Genomic DNA, 16,888 nt, shown 5'->3' with positions numbered 1-16,888 from the left:
AATGTTTCGATCTTAGAGATCACATGTTGGAGAATAGTTAAACCTTTATTGTTACCGCATACATATTATGTATGCGGTAACAATAAAGGTTTAACTATTCTCCAACATGTGATCTCTAAGATCGAAACATTCTTTAATGTATTTTTCTATTACAGGTGAGGTGAAGAACGGGGAGGTGTCGGGCATGCACAGCTGGGTCCGTTTCTACCTGGCAGAGAAGAGCGGAGACTTCGACTACTCAGGTTACGTCTTTAAGAAACAGGTTACTACACTTCTATTTTTCAACTTTCTTGTTTCTATTGTAAATGCCACCACAATACAGACTGAAAAAGTCTGCAAAGTGGTATGTGACTCAAACCACGTCGGCAGCTCAGGAGCGTCTGTCTGGTATAGTCTCCACCAGACTCCTTTGCAGGCTGAATAAATAGTAGAAATCGGCTGAGGGGCAAATCATGGGCCAGAGGAGTTGCCGGGCACACAGAACCAGCTGGCCTGTGCAGGCAAGCTGGTTCTGTGTGGCTGATGCGACAGCACTAGGTTAGGCACTACCAGTCTAGTGCTGAAACAGTACCCAGAAATGTGGATCTGTTCAAATGTATTCAAATCTTAATAAAGTCACTAATAGGATACCAGTATGTAACCTGTCTGATTTTAGTGTAATGTGTGACAGCGAGATCGTAAATACCAGCGTAATTCACACTTAACGAGTCTGCTAAGTGTTATTTTGAATAGTTAAGAAATTAAAGTTGTGAAGAAATGTAGATTTTTTTTTGCCCCCCAGCCCGGTACTATTGGCGTACAGTTCCGCTGGGGAAGCGTGTGGAAGAACCTGGGCGGTTTCTTCCTGGGGACCAGCCCGGAGTTCGACGTCGCCATCTACACCCTCTGTTTCCTGGCGCGTCCTGAGGGTCTCTGTGAGTTCAGCATGGCGGGGAGTCAGATGCGACTCACTACCTACAGCTGGTTAGACCGCGGACAGTACCTGGCTACTGCGTATCCCTGAACAGATCATCTGTAAAATCGTCAGAAACATTCAATAAACAGAATCTATGAAGAAAAACAATGGTCAGATTTTGTTCTGTGTCCTGTGTGAGATTTTGGATGCCGGCCTTTTTAGCTTTAGTATGGTACCTAGCAAGCATTGCGAACCGCTATACAAACCGATCAGATACATGTTACAAGTATGAACTACAACACGGTGTATTCCGAATTACCCGAGGTAGTCAGAAATATGACGATTGCGATTGCATGCGCTGTGTTTATCCAATAAACAGGATCTACAAAAAAAATCAATGGTCAAATTTTGTTCTGTTGTACATTGAACTATATCACGTATAGCTTAGATGCCAGGCTCTCCCTGCCAAACATTGCTGTCGACTGCTATACAATCCGATCAGATACATACAATAAACGCACAATACAACTTGATGTGTATCAGCATTTACACTCTCTGTTTCCTGACGCGTCCTAGCGGTCTCTGTGAGTTCAGCATGGCGGGGAGTCAGATGCGACTCACCACCTACAGCTGGTTAGACCGTGGACAGTACCTGGCTACTGCGTACCCCTGAACAGATCTTCTGTAAAATCATGGAGGTATAAAAAAGAAATGGTAAAATCGTCAGGAATATTCAATAAACAGAATCTATGAAGAAAAAAATTGGTCAGATTTTGTTCTGTATCCTGTATGAGATTTTGTAGCCTTGATGCTGGTCTTTTTAACTTAAGTACGCTCCCTGGCATGCATTGCTGTCGACTATAGAACCCAATAAGATACATGTAACAAGTATGAACTCCACTACGGTGTATTCCGTATCACCCGAGGTACCAGTCCACTTGAGAAATACTCTGTTCGATGTCACCATCTTCACTCTCTGTGTCCTCTACGTTTAGTGCATTCCTTGGCAAGCATTGCTGTCAACAGCTATACAATCCGATCAGATACATACATACATACAATAAACACATAAAATACAACACGGTGTGTATCCCGCAGTGGATACTCTGTTCGACGTCGCCATCTACACCCTCTGCTTCCTGACGCGTCCTAGCGGTCTCTGTGAGTTCAGCATGGCGGGGAGTCAGATGCGGGTCACTACCTACAGCTGGTTAGACCGCGGACAGTACCTGGCTACTGCGTATCCCTGAACAGATCATCTGTAAAATCGTCAGAAACATTCAATAAACAGAATCTATGAAAAAAAAAACAATGGTCGGATTTTGTTCTGTGTCCTGTGTGAGATTTTGTAGCCTGCATTCTGGTCTTTTTAGCTTTAGTATGCTACTCGTACCTAGCAAGCATTGCGAAAAGCTGTACAAACCGATCAGATACATGTTACAAGTATGAACTACAACACGGTGTGTTCCGTATCACCTGAGTAAAATCGTCAGAAATATGACGATTGCGATTGCATGCGCTGCGGTTATCCAATAAACAGAATCTACAACAAAATCCAATGGTCAAATTTTGTTCTGTTGCACATTGAACTATATCACGTATAGCTTAGATGCCAGGCTCTCCCTGCCAAACATAGCTGCCGACTGCTATACAATCCGATCAGATACATACAATAAACGCAAAATACAACTTGATGTGTATCACCATCTACACTCTCTGTTTCCTGACGCGTCCTAGCGGTCTCTGTGAGTTCAGCATGGCGGGGAGTCAGATGCGACTCACTACCTACAGCTGGTTAGACCGCGGACAGTACCTGGCCACTGCGTATCCCTGAACAGATCATCTGTAAAGTCGTCAGAAACATTCAATAAACAGAATCTATGCAGAAAAAAAATCAATGGTCAGATTTTGTTCTGTGTCCTGTATGAGATTTTGTAGACTGGGTGCCGGCCTTTTTAGCTTTAGTATGCTCCCTGGCAAGCATTGCTGTCGACAGCTGTACAAACCGATCAGATACATGTTACAAGTATGAACTACCACACGGTGTATTCCGTATTACTTAAGAAACACTGCAATAGATGTCGCCATTTACACTCTCTGTTTCCTGACGCGTCCTAGCGGTCTCTGTGAGTTCAGCATGGCGGGGAGTCAGATGCGACTCACTACCTACAGCTGGTTAGGCCGCGGACAGTACCTGGCTACTGCATATCCCTGAACAGATCATCTGTAAAATCATCAGAAATATGACGATTGCAATTACATTCGCTGCCGTTATCCAATAAACAGAATCTACAAAAAAAAAAAAAATCAATGGTCAAATTTTGTTCTGTTGCACATTGAACTATATCACGTATAGCTTAGATACCAGGCTCTCCCTGCCAAACATAGCTGTCGACTGCTATACAACACCATCAGATACATACAATAAACGCAAAATACAACTTGATGTGTATCACCATCTACACTCTCTGCTTCCTGACGCGTCCTAGCGGTCTCTGTGAGTTCAGCATGGCGGGGAGTCAGATGCGGGTCACTACCTACAGCTGGTTAGACCGGGGACAGTACCTGGCTACTGCGTACCCCTGAACAGATCTTCAGAAACATTCAATAAACAGAATCTATGAAAAAAATTAATGGTCAGATTTTGTTCTGTGTCCTGTATGAGATTTTGTAGCCTTGATGTTGGTCTTTTTAACTAATAGTACGCTCCCTGGCATGCATTGCTGTCGACTATACAACACAGCAAGATACATGTGACAAGTATGAACTACAACACGGTGTATTCCGTATCACCCGAGGTACCAGTCCACTAAAGAAATACTCTGTTCGACGTCGCGATCTACACCCTCTGCTTCCTGGCCCGTCCTAGCGGTCTCTGTGAGTTCAGCATGGCCGGGAGTCAGATGCGGATCACTACCTACAGCTGGTCAGACCAAGGGCAGTACCTGGCTACTGGGTATCCCTGAACAGATCATCTGTAAAATCGTCAGAAACATTCAATAAACAGAATCTATGAAAAAAATCACTGGTTTGTTATTGTTATTTATTTCTGTTTTATTTAAACAGAGTAGAGACCTCAGTGCTATTTAAAAACACTGCTTTTCAGGAATGCCCTGTGACAACAAGTTACACATGAAAACAATGAAACCGACACATTAAACAATACATAAACTTACAAAACAACCAAGCGTCAAAACAAAATCGTTAACCGTAAATCAATGTCGTTAAGCCAAGCCAAGGTCAGGAGGTCAGAGGTCAGCAGTGTTGTTTCAGAACCTTCTTAAACGACTGGTCAGATTTTGTTCTATGTCCTTTGTTTAAGTTTAAGTTTGAATAAGAATAAACATAGCCGTAGTCTGTTAAGCTGGAAGGTAAACATTCTGCATTTGCTTTGCAAATGTTACCTTTCTAGTCACTAACATGTGAGTCCCTGTATGCAGGCCTTGAGCCAGTCATGAATAATTTATTGCCTGTTTCCGCGTGTCACCCGTCTTATCTTACCCCCAATTCAATAATGACTGAGCAAGAGCCGCTGCAGCATCGCAGGCGTTCCTTACGAGAATCAACACCAACATACGGACCACGTTACATATTGGATAGCTGCAAAGGTAAGTCAGCATACATCTTGGCAATAATTTTGTCAATATCTTATTAATCAATATCTTCAATTAATATCTAAATGTTTTAGCAAGGGCTACTGCAGCATCGCAGGCGTTCCTTACAAACACCAACATACGGAGCACGTTACATATTGGATAGCTGCAAAGGTAGGTCAACATACATCGTGGTGACAATTTTGTCAATATCTTTATTGTCTATTTGACTTCGCAGTCGAAGATTTCAGGGGGATTGCCCACTTTTGAATTATGTAGGCTCGCTGGCGGTCGACTAGGCCGGTGATCACCCTTTACTTAGCCTCTACCAGGCACCGCGGATCGCTGGGAAAATAGTAGAAATTGGCCGAAATAAAGGAATAATATACCAGGGGATTGCGTGGGTCGCGAATTGGATCTCCTCTGGCCTGCTACCTCCCCTGGTACATTATTCCTTTATTTCGGCCAATTTCTACTATTTTTCCAGCGATCCGCAGTGCCTGGTAGAGGCTACCCTTGAAGGCCTGCATATAGCGCATGCCTTTTTCCGTTAACCGTTATGGGCTATTTTAAGCGTTATCAGTTTATTTATCGTGAAGCATTATTAGTCATTTTATTTCTACGTAGAGCGTTATTTGTCATCCTAAATTTAGCGTTAAGCAAATTCTTCGTTACGCCTAAACCCTGAACGCTTCGTAGTCAAACGTCAGATAGCCCTTGGAGCTATCTATCTATCTATCTATCTATATATATATTAAATAACAGGCACGCAACGACACCCCCAAATAGTACGATGCACCTACGATGAAAGATTTCCCGCGAAGACCGTACCTTACATGTACGTCGTTGATTTGAGTAGAAACGGCTGCAATCATGTAGACAGCACGGCCGGGGCTTTAGTTATTACTCTGCGTTAATAGGATCATCGCACGGTAATCTCGTCCTTCCTGCAGCCATTACTATATTGAGTTATCCCCTTGATATGACCCAGATCGTAACGTAATACGACTAGAAGTGCTATCACTCAAATCATTCTTTCCTTCATCATCCTTCCTGTATGGTTTTACACATGGTATTATGTTTTGTTACCTGGGCCTCCTTGGAAGTCAGCTCGTGAAGTCGTAGGAGCTACCCAGGTGTCTCTAAGATAAAATAAATAAATAAATACTCGTGTGCCGCGAGATCTCAGTTATTTTTGTGTCCTAACTGGCGGCCAATTTTACAATTGCGCTACTTCAGTGAGAAATGAAATACCAGTATTTAACAGGAATGCATCTATAGTCGAGAGTCGTTACTGACAGAACGCTAATGACAATGTATATCTCATTATCGGAATCCTATTCCTCCTGTAGCCATTACTATATTGAGTTTCTTCCCTTGATATGACCAAGATAGTAACGTAATACGACTAGAAGTGCTTTCACTCAAATCATTATTTCGCTCATCATCGTTATTATGGGGCAAAACCCCTAGCCTTCTGTAGCAGGCTTATAGAACTGGGGATTTGGTGGTCTTCGGCTGTTTTCTTATTAGCCCAGTTCTAATAAACGGGGGTAATTCAACCAGGCCGGCTATGTTGTCTATATGCAATCAGAAAATAGCACATAAAAGCTCCCAAAGACCATGAAGACCCCAAATCCCCCAGTTTTTGGCATGCTATGGAGACTAGTCTCCAACCCCCCTTGTTTTTCTTTCATACTTGTGTGCCATAATCGATTATATTTTAATGCAACTGTCATTCAGTTCTACATGTTTTACAATTGTGCTATTTCAGTGAGAAATAGCATTAGTCACACCTCTGCAAGTGTATAGCAAGGGAACATGTACACCAAGTGCTTCTGTGAAGTGGAGTGTAAGTTTTCACTGTGACATTATGCAAGACAATTATATACAGAGAAAATAACACTGTTGCGAGATAACACAATGTTGCGGACAATTCTGCGAGAAAACTGAAAATGTAGTTCATGACCCTTAAGGTAATTTGTTATAGATATGTAACACGAATAGTACGGTCGAGAGCTGTTACTGATAGAGCGCTATTGACAATTGTACTAGCCTCCGTAGCAGGCTTATAGAACTGGCTTTTTTTTTTTGGTTTTCGGCTGTTTTCTGATTAGCCCAGTTCGGGGGTTATTCAACCAGGCCGGCTATGTTGTCTATATGCAATCAGAAAATAGCACACAAAAGCTCCCAAAGACCCTGCAGACCCCCCCCCCAACCCCCAGTTGTTGGCGTGCTATATGGAGGCTAGCTTTTTACTTCCTTTCGCACAATGCGTTTAACCAAGGACGTTCAACAATGAGGAAAGGTCCTTGGTTTAACGCGGTTCAGCGGAGCGGAAAATTGAGGCGTCGTGCTGATCAATCTCCAAGCAGATGTTGGTGAGGAATATCGTTACCTTTCTATATTTGCCCCTTTTTATGTCACTCTACCCCAACCCCCAACCGACAGCGACAGAAAAAAACGGGGCATATACCCCCAACGCCAAGAAGGTCAAGGAACAAGGTAGGTAGGTAGGTTAACTTGAGTGTGTCGCCACCACGTCTTGTCATTATATGTTTCAATAAAAAAAAGGTAGGTAGGTAGGTAACGATCTTCCCCACCAAGATCTGCAACTGTAATTGTAATCATATTGAAGTTCCCCAAATCCTACCACACACAGAAAGACCGTTTGTTACACTAGTGACTGATGAAGCAACGGCTTGGAATTCAAAAACATGCCTTCCCGTGAGGCAGTGAGAAAGGTGTTCGTGTGCTTGAGACTAGCCTCCAACAGACTTTAAATACAACGGAGCATGGTTTTCCGTTACGCGGTCATTATGTTTACCGAAGGAAAACATATTGTTTTTGCTCGGTTTCTTCTTCTTCTTCTTCTTCTTCAAACAGTGACCTCTGACCTGACCAATGACATGATTTGTTGACGTCTGTCACCATGGTGACTGGTTCATTTTGTCATTACACACTATATCAGAGCTGTGTGACGCCGCCGTAATGATCACCAAAGAGAACCGTTTTGGTAAAATTACCCACAGTTATCGCGCCGTTGCTAATATTGATCTCGCTCATTGCCAGCTGAAGTCGCTCGTTGGACGCGCGTTTCGATTGCGAGGTACCCGGACCGCGAGGCGCGCATCTGGCAAAGAAGATTACGCTGCTTAAGCTTGCCGTGAGTATAACTCATCATCATCCGCAGTAGCTCGTATTACTAATACCCTAAGTATAAAATTCCAGGTAGTTATGGAATTATAACATTTTCTCATTAATTATGCCAATTAAGTCTTAATTTACATAATCAATATCTGCCTGTGTTTCCCTCATTCTCAATTACACATGTCACAAGCTTGAATAGTCCAATCATGTAATGCAGCTGATTTATAGAATTTCATCATAAAGAATAATTAGCTTGTTAACTGCGCTTTATTGTAGGACCACGATCAGGCATGTTTTTCATGGATGGCCCACACGAATCCAGCACCATACATATGGCATGTCTACGCGGAGACTATCCAGAACTGTGCCTGATCCTAACCCTGACCCATTCTGGCACAGAACAATTTAAGCACGTTCACAATAACTCAAGGCAGATGGTTTGTTGGAAAATCGTGACAGGCGCCGTCGTTCTATGCTAAATACGACAAGGCTTCCAGTATTGGCGTTTTGATCGCTTTCATACAGCGTACCGGGCCGCACCGAGAAAATGTCGTTTCGGGGACAATCCAGAGCCGTGCCTCATCCTAACCATAACCCATTGAGTCATAGAAGACAGGGACTGTTCTGGATACGATAGTGCTTTTGCTAAGAGTACTAGCAATATTTGATCCGATCGTTTTTTCCCTAATCTCCAAGCAGATTCCGTGAGGCAAGGGGAGTATATAGGTCGCCTGTAACCATTTGGTTCCCATTTTCGGTGGCGTATTGGGTACTGCCTGGTCCAAAATTGGATAGTGTCTTGCCAATTTGATACTGAATTGTAGCCACCCAGAGAATCTGCTTGGAGACTAGTTTGTTTTCCCAATGCACAGTGAGCTGCGCTAGCTGCATCGAGGGAATGTCGTCCATGGAAGGGAACAGTTCAACGCCCAGAGCCGCCGAAGGACCCGAGGAAGGACCCCCGGGAAAACGCAGGGAGGCGCCGGACGGGGGCTGGGGCTGGTGCGTGGTGCTGGCGGGCTTCACCGTGTGTTTCTGTACAGCGGGGACGATAAGGTGGGGCAGATTCTTGTCTTGTTCGCCAAAAGAGCAGTTACTCAAGCAACTGGATATGATTTTGAAAACGTCAGACGTTTCAGCTAGTATCCACTAGCTTTCGTGAGTGACTGCAGCTGGGATACCAGAGGAGAAATGCCTTCCAAAAATTGTCTTCACTTATTTGCATATCAATCAATAGTAATGTGCTTATAAACCTGCATTTCTCCTCTGGTCTCTCAGTCACTGACGAAAGCTAGTGGATGCTACCTAAAACGTCTGACCGTTTCCAAAATCATATCCAGCTGCTTGAGTAACTGCTTTTTGGCGTATCTTATTACCTGGAGGTCTAACCTTCATCGACGTTTTGTCTTGTTGAGTCTTCTTCTTTTCGGTGATTGATTTCAACCTTTTATAAGGTTGGGCAGTTTCCTGTCTTCACTAGCATAGTTCTTCATTCACAAGCCCTTGTTTAACCAAGGAGGTTATAGGGGCAAAGGAAGATGCTTCAATGATCCTCTGTCATTTTCATTGGGGGGCAATTATGACTGGTTCACTTTGCACAGAAGCTACTGGCGTTACTTCAGTGGTTTTGAATAAAGAAGGTTGCTATTCAGTAATTTACCAACCCGATTAGATTATTGACGGAGTTTCTTGTTTTCTCTTGTTTGTGGTAATGATGTTGATTGATTTCAACCTTTTGTGATACTCTAAAGTAGCCGTTTGGGTACCGATTCTCTATTGGTGATTTGCAATAGGCAGGTGCTTGAGTAACTGTTATCTAGGTCTTGGTATTTGATTACCTGGATGTGTAACCGTCATCGACGTGTACAATTAATGTTATTGATTATTATTATTATTAATACAATTAATTTCTATTAACACCTCCCAATTCATATATCTCGCAAAATGTCGGCCATTTCACTCCACTGCACACGGAAAAAAAATCAAACCCAACAATAACTACAAATGCATATCTAAAGTAGCATTAGCATTACTTATTATCATTTTGACTGTTTATTGTTGTTATCATGTTCTTGCAATTAGCCCTCGGGCATGAATTTGCAATAAACTTTCAATTAATGTCTTTTTTCCTTGCTCCAATGGTACCCCCCTCCCCAGGTCCCTTGGCGTATTCTTCCTGGAGTTTGTTGACCAGTTCGACTCGACTTACGGAAAAACGTCCTGGATCACGTCCATCACTCTGGCTGCCATGTACGGAGGAGGTATGAAATATAACTTTGTTGGTGGTTTAAAATTTATGTGAAACTGATAAATAGTACAGTATGTACACGTTGCCCATTAGAAAAAAGTTTATTTTAAGAAATTAAACTATTGCACTCGTTTCGTCTAAAACATACGACCTATACTGTGATACTGGCGCGGCGAAATACAAACATCGTAGCCGTAGGTGCTTCGTACAATGTATATGACCGGGGCTTACGTCCAATTTTTGTGTTGGAAATTACAGTTCAACGTTATTTCATAATGTATTTTGTTTTCTTAAAACACAAAGCGACACGCCATTCTCCTGGATAATCTTTCCAGCACTCCTTTCCCAGGTCCCCTGGCTAGTTTAGTTGACCGAGCCGTAGGGCCGCGGTGCGCCGTGATGTTAGGCGGAGTGACGGCCGCCTGTGGCTGCATGTGCGCCAGCTTCGCCACCAGGGTCGTCTCCGTCTACCTCACCCTCGGCGTCATGACAGGCAAGTGGCAAAACCCCCCTTAAATAATTTCATCAGGTTGGTAAACGAATGAATAGCAAAGTTCTTTTTATCACAACCATTTATTTTTCAAGCCGACGTTTCGATGACCTTCTGTCATCTTCATCAGGTGTTGTCACCTTCTGTCATCTTCATCATTTAGTGCACTATGCACCAAGTTACATCTAGCGTCAGTGCACAGTAAACCAGTCAGCGCGCGCGCGCGCACACACACACACACACATATTTATAACTATATATTATAGCAAAGAAATGCCAATGTGTTTGAGTGGAAACAAGCATTTCATTTGAAAGAGAAAACTGGTGCGTTTCTATGGCGTATCCTGCTGTACAACTTATGTCCCTAAAAGTGGCCTCAAGTTACTGTCTGCTGTCTTGTGTGATTTTGACAAGTCGCCTGGACCCAGCCTCAAAACAGGCCAGAGTGTCTGCAGCTCCGAAGTCTTACCGAGTAAAACAGCATGATGAATTCTCCTGCCCACGTGTAGGATGCGTGTTTCGAGAAGATAAGGATAAAGTGATCAATAGAAAGCGGAGGACCGGACTTAAATTAAATAGTCCGAAGCGCAAACCCGATAAAACAGGTGAACCCGAAGCTACGCGTTATGCCAGTATATCTGCTGGGCACCGCATTTGGCATGTGTGGGTGGCTGATATATACTTTGTGCTTTTTGTCGCGACAATAGGGAGGATTGCATAAACATTGAATTGGAGAAAACAGGGCTTTAAAAACGAACGATTATGCAATGCCATGATGGAAGTTGAAATGCAATATGATGCACAATACAAAAGTAGAGTTGTGCGGGATGTCCCGCGGGATGTCGACAAATCTTTGTCTATGAAATTCGTTAAGAGATCTGTCAAGTATTAGGTCACTCATCGGTCGCAGCCTATAGTGGAAGGGGGGGGGGTAGAACAGATTGGCAACGTTTTCAGATTGCTGCAAAACCCGATATGCCGACACTACATTTCAAAGCACGACTCTCGGCTCAGTCATGGATGAAAGCACGCTAATGACTAGGCTTGGAACTGCGTACGGGTATTGTCTGAAATCGTTCAAGTAGGTTTCATTTGCATATCAACCAATAGTTCGTGCTTATAAACCTGCCTTTCTCCTGCAAGTCTCTAGTGTCACTGACGAAAGGTAGAGTAACTGTTTTTTTGGCGTATCTTATTACCTGGATGTCTAACCTTCACCGATGTTCAAGTTACACGGTAGGTGTTCCGGATCCCGGCTAGGTGCCAGGAATAATAATGAGGGAGCCTCTCATTCTGAGGAACAACTGAACAGGCACAGCCTGAATCTGAGCGATAAGAAACCCCGGGGATGTCGGCAGGTCTAGCTGTCAATCAGAACGAATACCTGTCTAGAAAGGTAACATTTGCAAAGCAAATGCATCATGTTTACCCTCGCATATGGTCTGCTCTGTTAATTCTTACTCAAACACATTCATATATATGGTTAGACAGGAGTCTAAATCCCTCCTGCTATAAAACTGCAACATGATGTAACCCAACACCAGTTACCATGGTGACAGACGTCTGGTTCAGGTCATTGATCTTATTGGTTTGGAGAAGAAGAAATTTTACAGCAGGAGGGATTTCAACTCCTGTCACCATATACATTTGTATATGAATGTGTTTGAGTAAGAATTAACAGAGCAGACCATATGCGAAGGTAAACATTATGCCTTTGCTTTGCAAATGTTACCTTTCTTGCTTTATTTTTTCAGGATTCGGGTTCTCCCTGGCCTTTCTCCCGACGATGACGATGGTGGGCCGTTACTTCGACAGGCGGCGCACGCTCGCCAACGCGCTGGCCTGGCTCGGAGCGTGTACCGGCAACTTCGCCCTCCCACCCGTCTTCCAGGTAGCCAGAGCACATAAAGAGACTCTTTATACGCAACCAAGTGTTTTATTCACAGCCGATGTTTCGGTGACCGTCTGTCACTCAGGACACTTCTGACTGGTTCACATTGCACTGCCGAACAGGTGTGATGTAACCATGTATATGACTGTGTAGATATGTAAATATTGTACATTTGGGAATGCATCTATAACAGCGACACCTGTCCTGTAGTGCAATGTGAACCAGTCAGAATTGCCACAGACGGTCACCGAAACCTCGGCTGTGAACAAAATACTTAGTTGTGTAAAAAAAAGAGTCTTTTTACTCAGTGACCAACCACATGAAACTATTCACGGTAGCCAGAGCACAGTTTTCGCCCTATGAGGATTTCTATAGTTAAGGACTCACTTCGACGCGGTAAAAATTAAAGTAGGTGCACTTCTTACTTACATAGACTTACTGTGTCTGGTGCACTTCACACTTCACAAAATATCTAGAAACTAAACAAATTCTGTCGGTGTATATGCTTCTGACGTACACTCTGAAAAAAGCCAGTTGCCAGTTGCGAACTCTATCTGATATGGTAGTCTTTTTGGTCTATCTTTATAATTTTCTACTGTGTTCTGCGACCTTCCAGCTGCTGATCGACCGGTACGGCTGGAGGGGCGCCCTGGTGGTGATCAGCGGAATCGCAGACGACACACTGAGGCCCATCACACTACCTGCAGACGACACTGCGGCACGATCTGACTAATCTCCCGCCTTTTTCCATCCAGCTCCTGATCGACCGGTACGGCTGGAGGACCGGAGGGGCGCCCTGGTGGTGATCAGCGGAATCGCGATGAACTGCAGCGTCTGCGGCGCTCTGCAGACGACACACTGAGGCCCATCACACACTGAGGCCCATCACACTACCTGCAGACGACACACTGAGGCCCATCACACTCACTGCAGACGACACTACGCTACGATCTGACTAATCTCCTGCCTTTTTCCATCCAGCTGCTGATCGACCGGTACGGCTGGAGGGGCGCCCTGGTGGTGATCAGCGGCATCGCACTGAACTGCTGCGTGTGCGGCGCGCTGCTGAGGCCCATAACATCGGACGTCACCGGAAATGACGTGTGCAGACCGGAAAAAGACGTCGTCACGCACAGGAAAAATGCACAACAAACTGCAACAGACTCTGCCTCTGAAAAATCGGACTATACAGACACACCAGACGCTGTAGCATACTCGCGGATACAGACTGAAACATCGTGCGGTAACAATGTAACGTTATATAAAGACAAACGGTTGTCACCATTGCAAAAGCGCTCAAGATGTAAAATGTTGGGGTTCTCACTTCTTAGGAAGCGACACTTCGTGCTGTATCTTCTCTCGTTCGCTTTTCTGTATTTTGGTTACTACGTGCCGTTCGTCCACTTGGTTCCTCGCGCGGTGTACATGGGAGTCGGGGAGTACCAGGCCGCTTTTCTCGTCTCCGTTCTCTCCGTCGGCGACTTCGTCGGTCGGGTCGTCATGGGAACGATTCCGGAGATTCCCAAATATGGGCGGAGGCTGCACAAGTACGTCATCGCGTCGAGCATGCTGGGAGTGTGCTCGCTGCTGTGTCCTCTGGCGGTGACGTATGATATCACTTCATCAGTATGTTTATCGAAGGAAAAGATTGTTTTTACTACGTTTCTTCTTCTTCTGTTCCAAACACTAACCTCTGACCTGGCCAATGGCCTGATTTGTTGATGTCTGTCACCATGGCAACTGGTGTGTTGGGTTACATAATGTTGCAATTTTAAAGGAGGGATGTAGACTCCTGTCTGACCATATATGTGAATGTACATGTATTTGAGTAAAAAGAGCAAACCATATGCGAAGGTAAATTTAAACATTAGGCATTTGCTTTGCAAATGTTACCTTTCTAGTTGCTCATTCTTTTCCCAAATTTACATCAACAGGGGTGAGCACAAGTGCACCCCCCTGAAGTGGGTATAATTTGTCACAGTTTTAAACATCAATGTCAGAAAACAGTACTGAAAAAGTACATACAAAGACACATACAAAGTTATCAAAGGTGTCCAATGCAGTTTTTAGAGCTTGGAAACCCCATTTTTCAAAGTCAATATTTCAGTCACTTATCTACATACTGAGTTGAAACAACACTAGCCTGATGTAGTTCGACCCTCATGGAGCAAAAATTCCCAAAATTCTGACTAAAAACGGTTATTGGAAGGGCCCTTGGCTGATTTTTAGGGTACCACCCAGAAAATAAAGGACTCATCTTGATGTTGCTTATGCAGTTTTAAATGCCCAAAGTATGAACTACTTAGTCAATATTTGCCTAATTCTGAATTTTTCCAGTTTTGCTGCTCTGAAATCGCTTCTAATCCCTTAAATACACACAATGTTGCTTCAGGTATACCGCCATGCTGGTGCACAGTGTGGTGTACGGTTTCGTGAACGGGCTGATCATACCGCTAACGTTCGCCGTGGCCGCCGATCTGGTCGGGACGAAGCGGCTAGCGAGCGCCATCGGACTGCTGATGATGGCGGAGGGCATCGCCGCGTCACTTGGACCGCCCGTAGCAGGTAAGTACGGTCGTCGACGTCAACGAACTTCAGAACAACTTGTGATGAAGGTTAGACATCCAGGTAAAACAATATTTAAAAAAATCAAACTCTACTTCTGGATAAATAACAGAGATAACAGTTCATTTAGTGACGGATGCCAGTCTAAACGTCCAGAAGTTATCTCCGTTATTTATCCAGTAGTAGAGTTTGATATGGTACAAAAAAACCTGTTACGACTGGTTAGCCTCCACCAGACTAACCCATACGGGCTGGAAATAGTAATTTTTAGCTGAAGAGGGATAATTGTGCCAGGGAAGTTTGGTCACCAGAGGAGTTCATTTGTCCGCGCATGTAAATATTACCCTTACCGTGACTCTATCCCCTGGCCAAAGAATAAGACACTATTTTTGCTGAATTCTATTATCCATAACCCTTTAGGAAGGCCTAGTGGAGGCCAAAGGCTGGCGGCCAAAAACATATCGTCTGGTTGGTTTGGGACTAAAACTAAAATCAGATGTGTCAATACTTTTATAATCGATCTTACTTTCAGAAAATGTTGCCTTTCTTCATTACTGAGAATACCATTTTCGTTTTCATAATTTTTGTGTGTTTCTGCTTAGGTGCTTTGTATGACCTGACCGGAAACTACAATATGTCTTTCCTGACGGCCGGAAGTTCCATGTTTTTGGCTGGCGTCATCATGATTCCCGTCATGCTTAGCGCCAGCAAGGAAGAGCAACCTCCTCTCGATACTACAGAACTCGTGATGGACACCAGAGAAAAGGATGACGAGAGGCTAGAAACGGTTTATGAAAGGCTTACAGCAGTGTGACATTCTGTTGTCTGTTCTTCGACAGAATTTCTCAGTCCCTGTGACGGGGGGCGGTACCGACTTCTGATGAACTTTGACATCATATTGCAGAACTCGTGATCGGTACAGAAAAGGATAATAGACACACAAACCCACAGACAAAACACGACTTCCATACCCAGAAGTAATGTGAAAGGGAAAGCAACGGCGACATTTTTAATAAGGCTTTATTTTCATATGCGTGTTGGATACAGCAAAGAGACAAAAAGCGTTTATTGCCAATTTGTTGCCAATCAGCTCCATCTTAGTCACTACTGGCGCTAACGCCTAGAAATGCTTTCTTGTATGCTAACATTCTGCCTACGAATCTCAAGCAAACAAAGGGACACCTAAAATCGAGTTCCAAATATATGCTGAAAGTGAAGATTCTCAGAAAGCATTACTATCCACAGAAGGTTTGTAACTGTCATACTTGACTTCATGGCAAAGAAATTCTAAGTTTAGGTGTTGCTTGTACAATCATATGTAAGGTTAGAAGAAGGATATTATTGGAAGAAATGTTGCAAAACTGTGTCGCAGCGCACTTACAGCAACGTCACTTCCTGGCTTTGCTACATTAGATTCATATCTGCAGATTGAATTTTGTAACATTATGGACAGGGACGTAGCCAGAGCTTCGATTTTAACCAACTCAGCTCTCGGTCGTCAGGACAGGTAAGGACCTGGTCACATTCGTCGTATGATCGTCGTATGATCGTCGTACGATCTTAAAATTAGGGGCATTCTTGGGGTAGTCGTGGGTATGCCGTAGCTATCTTGTTATGGAAGATTCTGTCTTTATCTTTGTATGCGGTTGATTCTGTCAAAACCCTGACAGAAAAATCGTACAATGACCTTCGACGAATGTGACCGCACCGTTTACCAGGCGAGTTACTAGTAACTTTTTTGTGCTTATTGACGGACATCATCACAAAAACACCCGTCCAGACGACCTCTGGCTACAGCCCTGGACATAAGCTTAAGGCTTCGCGCTAACAGCCATCATCACAGATCTTCAGACTCGTAAAGATACTGCGGTGCTGGGCTGACTTCCTGGGCGCCCAGGGTGTACTTGGCGTAGGTCCGGCTCATCCCCTCCTCCACGTGCGGGTGGTGCTCAAGCAGCGCCTTTTCTCTCAGCTCCGGGTTGACCATCTCCCGGGGGCGGCGGAGGCCCGAGCCGATGACCGGGTCGTAGTGCTTCTCCGGGGTGGCGTCCGGCGG

At 44.2% G+C, this 16,888-nt stretch overlaps 2 protein-coding genes and 1 pseudogene across 2 annotated transcripts in view; 2 read left to right on the top strand and 1 right to left on the bottom strand.

The window, feature by feature from the left end:
• The window catches only part of LOC109465303 (poly(U)-specific endoribonuclease-D-like), a 6,787-nt gene extending 5,716 nt beyond the window's left edge, over positions 1-1,071 (top strand). The window contains exons 7-8 of the mRNA XM_019762500.1: positions 156-262; positions 782-1,071. Of these exons, the coding sequence (XP_019618059.1) occupies positions 156-262; positions 782-1,003 (329 nt within the window). The 3' untranslated portion in view covers positions 1,004-1,071. The remainder of the gene's footprint in view (positions 1-155; positions 263-781) is intronic.
• Positions 1,072-8,536: 7,465 nt separating this feature from the next.
• LOC109465183 (monocarboxylate transporter 13-like) lies at positions 8,537-15,646 on the top strand. The gene is made up of 7 exons (XM_019762330.1): positions 8,537-8,694; positions 9,796-9,899; positions 10,236-10,379; positions 12,131-12,267; positions 13,249-13,874; positions 14,660-14,832; positions 15,435-15,646. Exons 1-7 carry the CDS (start codon positions 8,537-8,539, stop codon positions 15,644-15,646), a joined length of 1,554 nt encoding a protein of 517 aa, XP_019617889.1.
• Positions 15,647-15,841: 195 nt separating this feature from the next.
• LOC109465261 overlaps positions 15,842-16,888 on the bottom strand; it is a 6,175-nt pseudogene continuing 5,128 nt past the window's right edge.

This window comes from Branchiostoma belcheri, unplaced genomic scaffold (assembly GCF_001625305.1).
Source record: "Branchiostoma belcheri isolate BF01 breed outbred unplaced genomic scaffold, Haploidv18h27 scaffold15, whole genome shotgun sequence".
NCBI classification, from domain to species: Eukaryota; Metazoa; Chordata; class Leptocardii; order Amphioxiformes; family Branchiostomatidae; genus Branchiostoma; species Branchiostoma belcheri.
Note: the sequence above shows the minus strand (reverse complement) of the source record. Positions and strands in the feature narration are given on the sequence as shown.